Raw genomic sequence first — 15916 nt, forward strand, 5'->3', positions numbered from 1 at the left:
AAAGTAACTATATAATAATAATAATATAAAAGGCGAGGATGGATCACTCCCGTTCAACTGCTCTTTTATCTCGGGGAATTACTTGTTTAAAACATACGTTATGGTATTGAAAATTACGGAATATATACAGTGGATTTTCAACATTTTCCTGTGTCTTTACTTCGAAAATTTTATTCCAAATTTCTGATTGAGGAATGTTTATATTTGAGATAGTCAATATTTTACCGAAGTATTAATCATGCAATAAGACATGAAAAAGACTCATTACGACCGCTGCCACGGAAGATTGAAGTCGGAAAATGAATCAAGGAAAACTTTAACACGAATGTAGGGAAAGAAATAGATATGTTTACCGTTATGAAGAAACGCCATAATGGCCACAGAATCTTCGTGATTGAAAACCGGGTCTTATTGCCAGAAATATTATTGATCCTTCAGCTACTAATTTCCGATTTGATACGTCCTCAGCAGAAAAAGGGCTATCCGGATTAAATTGGACCAGTAATGGAGCTGCAAAATTTACACGGCGTCTGAGGCTGAAATAATGACTGTTGCCACATAAACGGATTTAAAAGAGTAGAAGTGCGTAAATAAAACAATACAGCATGTAGCGAGGTAAATGTCGAAAACCGATCCCCTGTAACAGGGCCATGGACTTATATATGCATGGGTATCCCAGGGGGGCTGAAACCTCTCCGAAAGGAGAGACATTTTTCTTGATTTGTCCTTGACCTTCGTAAAGACGATCGTATCTCCCATCACCTTCACAATTTTCATGGGTTGGAATATCTTCTCGGAGGAATAATTACCTTGGTTCATTTCTTGTCTATCGCTTTAATTATAACCTAAGTCAGCACTACGTCAACATAGTAAATTTATTTTTATGGTATTTTATTACAAATTACATGGGATATTTTTGTCTGATTTTTCTCTTTCTCCTTATCATTACTGTATGTCCTCATTATGCACACAGTGTAATTTCATTTCGTTGCAATATTTTTGCTTCTAAGTGCCAAGAGAACTTTAACAAGTACATTTTTATTCTTCGAGCAGAAATTACTATACGCATTTGTACTTGCAAAAATGGGGAAGCCCACAGATTAAATACACTTAATTCATGTTTGGCAATCCAGCAGTCTCCTCCGCTTACAGCTATCGTGGCACTTCCTATACATCTGTTAGAAACATTTAATTAATTTTTTTTAATCTCATATTTATTTAAAAAAAGTATCATGGTCGTCCTCATTTATCATTACTAAACCTGCATTTATCTTTTCCCCCAAAATATATAACTAAATACGCTTGTGAATGGGGGTGACAACGGGTTTCAAGAGGATGCAGATGAAGGCATTTTTCCGACAGCAGAAAAATTTTGGTGCGGTAATATAAATGTTCTTACTTCTACGTAGTTAAGTTTTTAACCACGACCGATTTATACACTAGCATGTAAATGACTATCAAGGAAACCATATAAGTTCAACAGATTCAGCCGCCATAGGGTGGAAGTTCGAAATATTTAAATAAAAGATGGTGGCACTTGTCCACAATGGAAAAGTGCTACCATATTTTATTTAAAAAAAAAAGGATACCATATTAAACCTTGTTATTGACACTCGGCTCCACAGCTCTAGATGTAACGATAGAACCCGGGAAAGTCACGATTTCAACTAAATTCTATTCCCTAATTTCGAATTCTTAGCAATGAATATGCTCATATTGGCGATAAACCGTCTCCTTAAATAACATCAAAGGAACTCTTCATTTAACAGGTGTTAGATAACCCTTAAACCAAGCTTATCAAAAATCGCAACGAACGTAAACAACAATTTTCTCCGATGCAAATACGAAAAGAAGTGAGTGTGTCTAGTGATCATCCAAAAAAAAATTATGAGAACTGAAAAGGCGTCAATTGACGTTCTACACTGATAGAACCATATTTTTTTTAATCACGAAACAACTAGAATCCAAAGAGGGAAAAACGTAGAAATCGAAATGATTACCTGACCATTCTGCCGGGAGTGAAGATACAATGACCTTACGACAGACATCACGTGTTTATGACGGCCCTTTAGATATAATATTCGAACCGGTTCCCGCTGAAAAATAAATTTCGGGCGGAAGTTGAGCCAAACACGAAGGCTTTTAAAACGGCCGTGCAGAGCCATGGGACGTCCCCACTTCATTATAATGAAAGCTTTTATTTTCGGCTCACTTGCACTCTTCATGTAAACAGAACGGAGTTAAGCGAAAGGGGCAAAAAGAATTCGAGACACCAAACGCCTAAAAAAATTCAGATGGCTCCCAATCAAAGGATGGAGTATCTACTCTTGTCTAGTCCACTATTGAGTTGATTACTTCATCCCAAATGGTCATGATGCAAAAACAATCCGGAGAATACTAATGGTTGATTTGAATAAAAATTGAAGATTTTAATCATATTTATAAAATTTCCCGAGGTTCGCAGCTTGATAAACAAAACATAGGAGCTAAATTCTCCAAATTATCAACTTTAGATAGCTAAAAGCTTAACCAAGAATGATGAATTGAAAAGTATCCTTCGAAATATGATATCCAAGATGCATGATAATTTGATCAAGTAATGAAACGTTTCGAATTACTAAAATCCATTATTTCATCGCATGCCTTTCCAAGCACACGATTCTTTTACATCGCACCGGCAACTAACCGATATGGTGCCTAGGTATTAAAAAATTTCATTTCGATGTCACCAATAGCGCTTTTCAACATCGCAAAGGAGAGGTAGAGTAATTCTTTTATCACAAATAAACGTTATAATGTTATATCTTCGTATATAAATGGAATATAACAAGGCTACAATAAAATTTCTTTTAAATTTTATCGCCAAATTTCACAGCGGAGAAAACAAAAATGGCACGGTGATTTGGATAAATGAATGAATCTGCGATACATGTGAAAACCGACGATTCCCACTTACGGAAAATATGGATGCAGTTATGCATATTCTAAACAGGTGGAGGTCTCGAACCACATGGTTGTCTCCAATTTGCGGGTGTTAATTATGATAGCCACGCGAGGAAGTGGCTGATTAGAGGAAATGACCGATAGTGTAAGAGGCAATAAAGCGATACAGTTAGAGGTGAAATATTTGCGTGGTGAACGTGAAATGGCTCTTAACGACGCAGAGTGAGTTGAACTGAAAGAATAATTTTTTGCGACACAAGAGTCATGAGACAATATCCTGTTGAAAATGTTAGGTGAGGCCTCCAGAATAGTGAGGCGAGAAATCATGAAGTCTACTTAATTAAAATGATACGTTCAAAAAAAGTGAATGCAAAAGCCAGAGAAGTGACAAACAACATCAAAAATTATACCAAAAACCTTAACTTATACACATTCGTCCGAAAACAAAAATTGAAATTTCCATTTAATGATGACATGTATATTCTCCTGTGACGACAGAATTACGAAAAACGTATTCCGTCAAACGATCATCACCATCCACAGAGAATCGTGCAGTCCCCACTTAGGGTGGTGTGACATGAACTAGAACAAGATCTCATTTACATAGAGTTAATTAAAAGCCAAATACGATCGGTCCCTGTCCCTAAAATCATCAAAGACCTAACCTAAAAAAACCGCCCATGTCACCCATGACCGCAATATTCATAGTATAACGCGTTTATTTTTTTCGTTAGTACAATCAACTAAAAAAATACGGTTAGAATAAGTTTAGCTCAACGAAGAGCGCATGAAATATTCACACCACTTATCATGTCCCTCCCATTCACTTAATCTGTATGTTTTTAATTTCTCCGGCATCGTTCTCCCAGTAGAAATACCTTGACAATTCCTTTTCCTTTGAAAGAAATTACATTTCACTACAAAAAAGATTCTTATCATTCAAATGATTAGCTCGCGATAAATTCTAGAACGGGGATACATGGAACCCCTTGAGCACTAAGATACGTGTAGCTTAAAACAGTTACCACTAATCAAGCGAAGGGTGCATAATTTACTATGAATTCAAGAGACATCCCACCACCACAGTCTTCATCCACCGACTCCCCGGCCTCTTTTTTCCGACTTCGTCTCGTTGGCGAAAGAAACTTCAGTTTTAAGAGTACCATCTTAGATTACTCGATCAAAATTTTTCAAATGAATAAATTTTTAAATATTTTCAGTGACTTGATAACTTACCCATCATATGGCATTTATCCGCAGGTGGAAAATCAACACTCGTATTATTACACGGAAAGGGCTCAAAATAAATGGGTCTAAATGCATTTTTTTAAACTGCCTTCTTGGCCTCACATCAGCATGCTTAAGACATGGAAACGCAATGCGAAAGCCCTAATTAGCTTTACGTTAGGTACGTTGTAGATTTGCTTTGGAAAATACAAATAAAACCCCACAACAGACTGCATCCAATTTAGCAAATGTTCCTAATCTAGTAACTCCAAAGAGGAAATATACCACAGAATGAAAATTATTTATGTGGACTGACTCTCGAACCCTGAACAGTTCAAGAAATCCTGGGTACCTCTTCTGGTTACAGAACACGTAGCACAAAGGATGGTATTATACTCGAGAATCGATCGAAAGTTTTCCGCAAAAACTTTTTCTTTGCAACATTTTTTCACGTACATGAAAAAATCGAAATTAGTCAATATAGCTTCTGCAATCGAAATTAAATTTCGTCTTGCAAATCTATGAACCAATGATAGTTTCCGGAGCCAAATGGCCTTGACATGGCTAGGTACTTACTGGGTAGACAGTAGACACCAGGAAGTATCAGTTGACCTTCCGGCTGCTGAACGAACAGTTAGCGGAAGGACTGGTAATAGTCCTCGAAACATGGTCATGAGACTGCCCCGTATTAGTGAGAGGCTTTTCTTGAAAATGCCTCTCCCCATAAGATACAGCTCAGGAAGCCATGATTGTCGAGTCCAATCGAACACGTCTTCCAAAGCCCAATGTCAATAATGAACTATCCTTTTACATAGTCGAATCTCTCGTCAGAAATCCTGCTGTGAGGTTCGAGTAGATTTCCCGAGATGACGAGGCAATATCTTCAACCGATTCATGCGTGATGCAGTGGAAGTTCGACATATTATAATAAATTATAATTGCATTTTTCCACAATTATTTTAATGCGTACGACGCGCTTCGGTTCACGGCCGTATTTTACATATTTTCCTGACGTATTACTCTTTGGTAACTTTCACTAAAATCATGAAATTTTCAGAGTACATAGGAGTTGATCGTGCAAAAATTTCGTACTGTATTTTCAAACCTTATCTCGGACTTTTTTCGGGGTTAAACTTTTTACATTTTCGATACAGATTCAATATGACTAGGGCATACTCCATATCCCCGAAAATTTCCAAATGATAGCGTAATAACTAGTATGCTATGTGGCACGATATAGTGTAAATTAATAATATTAGCTAAATAACACATTGCAATATTTCCACTAAATTTAGACAATGATATTGATTGATAAAAAGTATGGTTTTTGTATATTCCAATTCGTATAATGTTGACAAAAACCAGTGAAAAACTATGGTTACAAATTCAGTGGAAATATTGAAAGTTCTAACTTAACCAATAATGATAGCGCAAGGTTTAAATGAGAGATAGGCTACGGAAATAGACAAACTACGAAATCTATCAAATATAACAAATTTACTCACGAAAAAAGATGTGATAATGTTCATATTCGAGGCAAAGGCAAATATTGACAATGGTCCATTCTATTTCTATGAACCGTGATATGATTTCAAGATGTTAGTTAAAAAATTTCAAACAATACGAAGAGAAAAAAGTGGTTGAGAGAGAGAGAGGGACGCGTCCTCTGAGGTCATTCCGGTGTTGGGGCCCCAGGAGATGCGTCGCACTTTCCCGCAGTCTTGCCATCCCACGTCATCACGCCGTCCCCGGCTTCGTTCGGGATCGGCCCTGACTTAAAGAGCGTGAGCCAACAAACACGTGGTGATGCATTCCTCAATGAACGACCTTCTGATTTCGTCACATGTGGAGAGGGGCAACGAGGGGATGCGGCGCCCACTGCCCACCAGGAGAGAGGATTTTTCGCCCGCATCACTCGAAACGGTGCATCACAGATACGCCACCCACTTAGAAATTCAACCAGGTTTGCTTCGATAGGTGAGGGTAGAGCTCGACAAGACTAAAACAAAGGCGTCTGAATTTTCATATAATGGCGAGGGGGGCAGTTCTTTTCCATGCATTTTTGTTTCGCGGTGTCGAAATACTTCAACCGGGACACTATCTAGGGACCATAAGCCTAATGCTCTATCCCCTGGAGAGAGGTACTCAACCGGAAATATCATTTATGGTTCATTATCGCGGTAAATTATCGCAGTTTCAAGTTCAGATAGTACTTCATTGCAAATTGTGCGTGTTGGACTAATGATACACTAAGACAATCAGTGGACACATGGCCTAGTAGGAATTGAAACAGCTTGAAAGAAAAATTGTTCCGGTTGTACGTTGGGCAAAGCGTCATACTGCAGTAAAAAATTTTCCTTGACGACAGGAGAAAACAATGAGAGTCTAGTAATGGTTAACAACAATTCCCTTTGACAACGCGAAAATATAGAGGATTCATGCAATGGAAATGGTGACGTTAGATCATACGCGTTAGATCATCGCTACCGATTTTTCGTCATGAATACTTATCAATTTTGTCCATAAGTTGTGTTTATTTCATTTGTGAAGTAATGGAACGTGTTGCCGCTCCCTATTTTTCCTCGTGATTAATTACCCAAAACAATTTCGTATTTAATTTGTGCTAATTTGATTTGAGTAATAAAGATAATCGTTTTCCTGCCTACCAGAGGTTTTACGGATCAAATCTTGGCGAGGGATGATTTGGTGCTGTCCACACAATGTGGACAATTTTCTGATTTTAAAAATTCGCTTGGACTATTATGAGGCTTAAAGTATGTTGCAAGACTATTAAATTCTTAAGAGGGACTAGTAGATGGTAAGTGCGTAAAAGGAAAACCTCAAATAAAATTTATGTAACAGGTAAAGAAGGATTTAAGTGAGAAGAAATGCGCAGGTATGAAAAGATTAGCTGACATAAAAATTGAGTAAAGAGCTGCATCAAACCAATCTTAGGATTATTGACCCGTGACGATGATGAATAAATAAACTAATACCGAAAATACTCCTAAATTATAAATAGCTCGGCAAGTAATATTTGCAGAGTTGAAAAAGCTATGAAGATTATTACAAATTTCCTTCCGAAAAATTGGCGTTGTATACGGAAATGCCTAAGGGTTGCGGCCAATTACGAAAATGGTACACAAATTCATAAATACAACCGGGATCTTTTTTCGAATCTGCCCATCTCTAATGAAGAGTGCTGTAATGAAGAGAATGCATGTGGAAGGAGTGTAACCATAGGGTCCTATTTCGGCCCCTTCTCAATAAAAAAAAGAATGCTTATTATTGGAGGCAACCAGTGACGGAAGTTCGCAACACCAATACTTCCAGGAGTGTAAGATACGAGAGGAAAAGAATATTAAGGGGGAAGATAACATGAGAGTGATAAACCTGGCCATCGGTAAAAGCCCATCCCAACCATTGAGCGCCAGCGCCTTATTTATACGAAGACTACCTGAAGGTGGTCACAATCTCGAAACAGTACTCCATCCAATGGATGATGAACTACTCCATTATTGTCCACAAAGCACCCCTATTGGCTTCTCTAAAAAAATACATAAATACCGGGAAACGTATAATATTTGGTTTACCGGGATAACGGGTACCGGGATACAATACCGGGAAACGTACTCAAGGCCTGTGACAATTACTTAGCACCCAAAACGCTGCAACCACCCACCTGAATAGCTCATAAAGGAAGTTCCGCCGAAAATAAACTTATACGTCATTAATGTAGCGAACAAAAGCCCTTCCCACTGCAAATAATCTATAAATATTAAGTCAGTAGCGTGTCAGTCTGTCTGCTTTTTGCGAAGTCACAGTTTAGGGTCTATCCCAGTCATGGGCGCAAGGCTTGGGGGGGTTTAGGTGCAACTACTACCGGGGTGTATGGGGGGTATGGAATACCCACCAGGATAAGCGGTAGGTACGAGATTAATAAATTGCGGAATTTTAAGATAAACTGTTCAAAATGGTGAGTTTTACGACTTCCTGAGGGATATTTTATCAATCCTTACACTATTCTATTAGTAACATCAATCCAATTAAGTAAAATGGATTAAACTTAAAAATTTCTCCGAGCTCTGGGGGGGGGGCTTTAACCCCCAAAACCCCCCCTCGCTGCGCCACTGATCCCAGTGGTACCAAGTACTACAGGGATGTGGTTTGGTAAGTTCGACCAGAGAGGAGACGTCCTCGGTTCGACGCAAAATTTCAGCACGCACATTTTAAATTTGGTTCCAGCGCTGTAGCTCGACATTGCGTAAAGTTTAGGGCATAAAACGTACAAAAACAGCCTGTCCACAAAACGGGAGACAAACACTGGTAAGCCACAATTAATTCCTGCCTCCCCACTGCATTGGTTCTCCTTTGCATAACAACAAAGGACAGCCAGACACTGTCATGCCACAATTAATTACATGTCCTCCAAACCTTCTGTGACCATTTATCGCAAGTTTCTCGCGATTCGGCCACGATTCTCATGATTGGGCCATGGCAAGGAACAATGTAACAACCGGTAGCCCAGCATGGTCAACCTGAGTGCAGACCACGCAGGTGGGCACTGCCAGTCAACAGCATTAAAAAATTAAAGACCTCCCGATTTATATTTTCTTTTGGAAAAATTTTATTTGCAGCTCCCTAAATTGATTAAGGGTCCTACTGCAATTGCCGCACATTTACACATAAGTACGTAAGTAAAATGTGGATTCAACTAAGAATACCGACGCTGTCTTGACCAAAGACACACGAAAGGTGCACCATCATTAGAAAGACGAGGGGTGCACCACCATTAGACAGGATAAAAATTCTAAAAAGCAAGCACCATCCAATTCCCTTTCCAGAAATAAGTTAATTTCGACTAATTATCTCTCATAATTTTACCTCTGACCATATTGTCTGGATTGTTTTCATTGCACAATCGATAAAAAATGTTATGTTCCTAACAAAAACATAAAACCGGAATTCTTCACCACATGCCCTAACAGACAACTTCTACCTTAGCTTATGCCATTACCCAAATCATTAAGTCATTGCCCAAACAACTGCGCAAATCCGACCCTTTCTATTGACGCTTGTGGCGGCGGTGGGGGGGGGGGACTTTGAACCTTCTCTTTGAAGAAGCTACCACCACCTCGCCGCCGCCGCGTCGGTCAAGTGGAGAACGGAGAGGAACGACCTTTCCTCAGCCGTGGGGGATGGGGTTGAAAGGGGTCGGGCGACGGAGAGGCGGGGGCAGTCCCGAGGGGCTGCGGCGGCGAGGAACGAAGGAAGTCAAAAACCTCACGAGGGCCTGCTCCGAGCGGAATGAAACCATTACGAGGCGCCCCAAAGGGCGACAGATGAGCCGACGTGCCGCGTGAAGGGTACACACCGAACCGGGACAACACCGCAGGCGACCTTGGGAGTAACTCGACGTATGTAACCTCACGTGCCGGATTCGAACATTGCGCAAATTGACTTTCGAAGATGGAATTGGAATCGCTCGAAGAGTGTAAGATTATACCGCTTATTCCAATGTTGTAAGACGAAAGGTTGGTTGTCTCTCAGGGAATCATCGACATACTACCCCGCAAGTCGTCACAATGGGCCTGTGGCGGAGGTTGCTAGGAAACCAGCCATTAACAAATAAAAGGGAATTTCTCTGACGAAGTTTCGCCGAGCATTTATTAAAGTCCTTTATTGTTCGGGGGAAAAAATAATTCCCATGCCCATCCGTGCATCAAAATATCTCTCTAAATGTATCGTTTCTGTCGGACCTGTACATTAGGGCGGATCGGAAAAATCGATTTTTTTCAAATCCATCTGGCCCATTGAAAAAAAGTTGTGGGACCGATCAAAAATAAGGCCTGAAAAATTTGAGACCTGTAGGTGAACCCCTGACCCTCGCTCAAATGCAATTTAGGGGGGGAAGGTCGAAATTCGAAAAATATAGTATTTTATGGTCATTTCCTATAGATTTTGCCGAGTTACTGCCCTTCTAGGGCAAAAATTTCGTGCATTTTGACGTATCTGCCACCGTTTAGCCACAAAATGCCTAATTTGAGTCCGCGCCCGCGGAGATAATATTCCAACGCCCACGCAGCGTCGCGGATACAAGAGCCGCAGGCCGATCCCCTCCCCTCCCCGCTCACTTCTACCCCTCCCACGCCTCCAATACAGCAAAATGCATCCCGCGTATACTGCTAGGAGGTCATTTATCTTTGATAACATAAATCGGAAGATGGTAGAAGGTAATAAAGGAAGCTTAGTGAGACGATTTGTCCCTTATTAGGCGCCTCGTCGGGGTTAAACAAATCGATGTTACCAACTTTTAGAGAAGTGATGGAATAGTTTTAGATCCGAGAACGCAGGAAAGGAGCCTACGGTCCATGAAAAGGCCTCTCGAGTGGCTATAAAGGTGTGCGAACTATGGTGACGCTTCCCTTCCATTATGTGTGTGACTAAATGGATTTAGCGATGCAACAGGAAGTACTAAATCTTACGGAAAATGGGAATAGGCCAAAAGTAGAGTTTTAGCTGAAGTACAAAACTCAAGCACTATTGACAGAACATTTGAAATTATGCGATATTTTTGCGTGTAAGTGCAACAAGGAGCATAATGTTCTCCCCAATGAAGAAGTATGTTGAGAGACCAGCGGACGAAACTAAAGATGATGGCTGCAGAATTGAGTCCTAAAGAAACTCGACAACTGAGGAAAAAAAAGAGAATCGCCGGAGAGTGTTGAGTCGACATCGTCAATTCTTGTATGGGAAAATAGTATCAAAAATTTTCTTCATCAATTCATCCGAAGAAAATTAAACTGAAGAGATATCATCCGATTTTTATCTCCACTTTCCTCATCAAATAAAAATTCAGGACTAAACTCAAACTGGAACTTCTGCGTGGAAAATTCGTCTGCCAAATGTGATAGAGGTATATGCAAGAACCAAGAAACAGCAATGATCGTCCCCGCAACTTTAGTTGACGCAAAAATTATAGCTTCGTAAGAAACATCCAAGGTAGTTTGCAAGAATTACTTACGTAGACAGAAAAAGATGCTAATTATTGTGAATACGAAAAGAGAGGTATCAAAGGGTGTCATCAAAGGGCTACATTTTTATGGAGTGAAAGACTATACTTTTGTCTGATGAAAAAAGGCAAGAGCACTTATCAATCCAAGTTTAGAGGGGAATGTGTGATGTTAGTTGAAGAAACAGGGTCCCACTTTTGGGTTCGCCTCCCCAGTCGTAGGATTAGCAAAAGTTATAAAATCTGCGATTCTCGATTCCTTTCCGAGTGAAAATTAGATACACGAAAATAAAAAGGATTTGAATGCGATGGTGAATACCGCCCAAAAAGGAGGCATCATCCCTATGCTACAAGCATAATTCCAACATCCCTTGCTATGTGAGTAAACTCTTCTCGGGATTCCCACCGGGTTAATTTTTCCATAATGGCAAACGTTTCAAGCTCCGACTCGGGACTCATCATCAGGGATAAATTTCGTTGAATCCCGAGAAGAGTTTACCCACATCATTCGCCGGGAAAGTATCAAATCATATTTCATCCCTTACAGAGGTCTATTTGCTAATTGCACTAATTTGACTTAGATTTGCGGCATAAATATTGGGAGGGCAATCTAAGGACCGAATTTGCGTTGTTGCAAGTATTTGTTTGGCGGCCGATCCGAGATTTTTTAAAGTGCTGGATTTTAATATCAACTTTAAGGACTACTCGCTGATGACATATTGGAGAGAGACCACAGTACCTCCGGCTACATCTGACCTTAGGGCTGTGAATTTTCAAAAATCTGTTGATGAACTTTCAGATTTGAAGTTAAATATTTCTTTTTATTATAGATACGGACGAGAGATTCGTGAAGATATTCACAAAAACTTTGTTGACAACAGCAAAAGACGAGGAATGACACTGATATAAGAAATACAGATTGGAAAGCAGGTAATTGAAAAATTCTTTCGTGATTTTTCATTCACAGACGATACTGAAACATTAAATGTTTAGACTAACGAAGTAAGACGCACTTGGTGTGAATTTTGGTGCATTTGGCGCGTGGGAGAAGCTTGCGGGGAGGGGACGCGAGCGGCTTTCGCCCAAAATCCATTTAATCACATCTGTCGGACAAAACCGAAATTGGAGCGCATATCCGAAGGTAGCACACCTTTATAGCCACTCGAGAGGCCTTTTCATGGACCGTAGGCTCCTTTCCTGCGTTCTCGGATCTAAAACTATTCCATCACTTCTCTAAAAGTTGGTAACATCGATTTGTTTAACCCCGACGAGGCGCCTAATAAGGGACAAATCGTCTCACTAAGCTTCCTTTATTACCTTCTACCATCTTCCGATTTATGTTATCAAAGATAAATGATCTCCTAGCAGTATACGCGGGATGCATTTTGCTGTATTGGAGGCGTGGGAGGGGTAGAAGTGAGCGGGGAGGGGAGGGGATCGGCCTGCGGCTCTTGTATCCGCGACGCTGCGTGGGCGTTGGAATATTATCTCCGCGGGCGCGGACTCAAATTAGGCATTTTGTGGCTAAACGGTGGCAGATACGTCAAAATGCACGAAATTTTTGCCCTAGAAGGGCAGTAACTCGGCAAAATCTATAGGAAATGACCATAAAATACTATATTTTTCGAATTTCGACCTTCCCCCCCTAAATTGCATTTGAGCGAGGGTCAGGGGTTCACCTACAGGTCTCAAATTTTTCAGGCCTTATTTTTTATCGGTCCCACAACTTTTTTTCAATGGGCCAGATGGATTTGAAAAAAATCGATTTTTCCGATCCGCCCTACTGTACATACAGTGGGGTTCTAATATGATATTCTGCGAGTCGCTCTGAAAGATATTTATTTCATAATCGCGAACGCAACAAGAATTAACGACAAGGATTAGATTCATAAACCTTGACGTCGGCAAAAGCCCATTCCCACCCTTTTGCGCTGGAGCCTCATGTAAATTACTCTGGCTTTAAGCAAGTTAAATTTTGAAATGGAAAAAATCAAATTTGAATAATGTCAACCAAGCAAGCTAGACTGTGGTTGGCAGGTAACGCGGACTAAAGTCGTCTTGTGAACGTTAGTTACGTTCCTGCATTTAATAGTGATTTCCTGGCCCCGAAACCCTCAAGTCTCTGTTATGGTTTCCGAAAATAATTATACAGCACTTTTATAAAATAAGAAAATCTAAGGAACTGATTTGCGGAAAAATGAAGTTTGCCAGAAGCGGGATGGGAACGCGGATCTTCCAATTGACCACTAGGTATACGTACGCTATGCGATGAACCTTGTGATTCATGCAATACTGAGGATTTGTTAGCAAGCAAACACGATCTTAATTTAAAATTGCCCATTGTTCTAAGTGCATAAGACGTAAAAGAAATTTCTCTTCGCTCGCGAGGCTACTCTGAGACTAACCCTAGATAAAAAAATAAAGGCGACCAAAGCTGATTTGGACGAATTACAAAAGGGAATTATTCTATCGTTTTCACGCACAATATTCCCCAATGAAATGACAAAACAACTCCGCTTACTTATGATTACATAGCCTGAAAATAAATAAAAGTTAAGCTTCGATAGACCGCTCTCCATGTCCTTGAGTTTAACGAGGAAAACATTTAACGAAGCCAGAATGAATGAAGCGCAGAAACAGGAGGAATCAAGCTATATCCCGTGAATACTAGGCCCGAGACACGCCCCCCAATTTGACGGAGCAACGACAAACAAACACTAGCATCAACCGAAAAACAAACATCGCTACATCTATCTCAATGGGAAATCTAAAAGAGCAAAATATGTGCATGAAAAATCATTCGACAGCGATCCTTCGATAAGTGCGCAGCGGAAGCATACGAGAGAAAAAAAGAATTTTGTTTACCTTCAACGCGATCCATTTCTGACCGATCAAGAACTTGGACGGATTCGCTATGGGTGGTGGTGGTGATATGAATGCGCGAGACCCGTCTTCAGCAAAGGACTCCTGCTTCGTGGCCGCGGCAGTGTTGCCACATGCAATCCTTGGTCGGCACCCGCAAATTCTCCAAATACGCCTTCCCTGTCGGCCACACTGCGTGCTCTGCGGACGATCCCCTCGGCAGACGGGTAGTTGTAGGCGCGGAGACTAGTTCAGTCGCTCTCCGCGGGGCGCTGGGGGCGAGATGTCCCCCGCGTATGTCAAAAATGATGAACTACTACGAAGAATAAAGATATGGCCAACGGTTGGCCATATCTTTATTTTTACCCCTGGTGCACATAGAAAATGATATTTCCTAAATGGAATTTTTTAACATTTGCACAAAATATATTCCTCTTTACAGTATGCAGTAGCGTTTGATAGTAAAGTGAAAATAATAGTCCGTAAATCTGCTGGCTAGTCTAGTTATTTTCCTTGCATAATTCTGGGTCAGTCCCTCAAAGTTATACACTAAATGCAATCATGTATATCTGAACATGTGTAGCAGAGCAAAGGCCATTGCTGAAGTACATAGATAACTCCACAAGTTTGTTTTCTACTTGTGAGAGTAGAAGTTGGCCGTCCCAGAACACAACCAAAATTGAGAGAGCTACTGTGAGCAGTTTAGTATTGTTTTTATGAAAAAGGTACATCTATCTTACCTGAAATGATATAATTCTGGTTTTTATTCCTCGTGGACTTGGGTAGATGGTAGATGCTAACAGTTTCATTAATCATGTTTGTTTTGCCTCAGCTCCACTCTCCATACAGTTCTGTTCATAATAATTCTCCTTTTTTCCACAGATGCTTAAAATCAATCAATTATCTGCTCCAACCAATTCATAACATTCAATGCCAAAGAGCAAATTTGTTAAGGTCTTCTTATTGACTTATTGTCCCTACAATTAGAAATGGAAATCCCTAAATTCAATCAGTTTCACTCTTGCTAAACTTGTTCCACTAACGTACGTTGGAACAGAATCCTTTCCAACTTTTTGGAACTGCTTTAAATAGGGAAGGAAGACGACATTTACATATGCAACAAAAAAGTCTTCACAACACAATCAAGGTTTCAGGTCACATCAGATCCCAATGAGGAAATCAGTATTAGGAGCTAACAATATTGAACCTCGACAAAACCTAGGTTATATAACTAAATCTTTTACATAGTATTCAGAGAGGTATTAGCTTCCATTTCACACATTCATTGTTCCATAATTACTTAAAGAATTTTGGCCTAAGTCCATCTTATGATGCTGAACACTGCATGATATTCAGCAGTCTTATCAATGCTCATGATAATCATTCCAATGAATAAACCCCAAGATGAGATAGATGTCAAAAGCTACTGTGAACTTGTTTTAGGAATACAATAATCACAGCTCTCTTGACTACAGGGCAATTTTCACCAGGTCCAAACAAGTTAACCAAAACATAACTACAACTTTTACACAGTACGAACTTCAGTGAAATATGAATGTTCATAGGAAACTTCATAGTGTTCAGGGCAAGTAGCAGGTTATGACATCTACGCCCACATATCTAAAAAAGATACATATTTAAGATATTTATCTGCAGACTGAGTATTCTCTAGTTACATATTCACTGAGCCTTTCACTGATCACTTGAAAAAACTCTTATGCTACACAATTAAAGTAATCTCTATTCCAGTGCCTCATTCCAGTTTATCATTTTTCTACAATGGGTAGAGAACTTCTTCCAGATATTTGAATCAATCCCCTTATCTACCATTAGCAATTTCCCAAGCATAAGTTAATCTTCTTACAACATCAT

At 40.0% G+C, this 15916-nt stretch overlaps 1 protein-coding gene across 1 annotated transcript in view; it reads right to left on the reverse strand.

Moving 5' to 3' along the window:
• The window catches only part of LOC124157920 (UDP-glucose 4-epimerase-like), a 46217-nt gene extending 31959 nt beyond the window's left edge, over window positions 1-14258 (reverse strand). Inside the window, exon 1 of the mRNA XM_046533006.1 lies at window positions 14048-14258. Within this exon, the coding sequence (XP_046388962.1) occupies window positions 14048-14063 (16 nt within the window). The 5' untranslated portion in view covers window positions 14064-14258. The remainder of the gene's footprint in view (window positions 1-14047) is intronic.
• Window positions 14259-15916: the final 1658 nt, after the last annotated feature.

The sequence above is a fragment of the Ischnura elegans genome, chromosome 4 (assembly GCF_921293095.1).
Source record: "Ischnura elegans chromosome 4, ioIscEleg1.1, whole genome shotgun sequence".
Classification (NCBI taxonomy): Eukaryota; Metazoa; Arthropoda; class Insecta; order Odonata; family Coenagrionidae; genus Ischnura; species Ischnura elegans.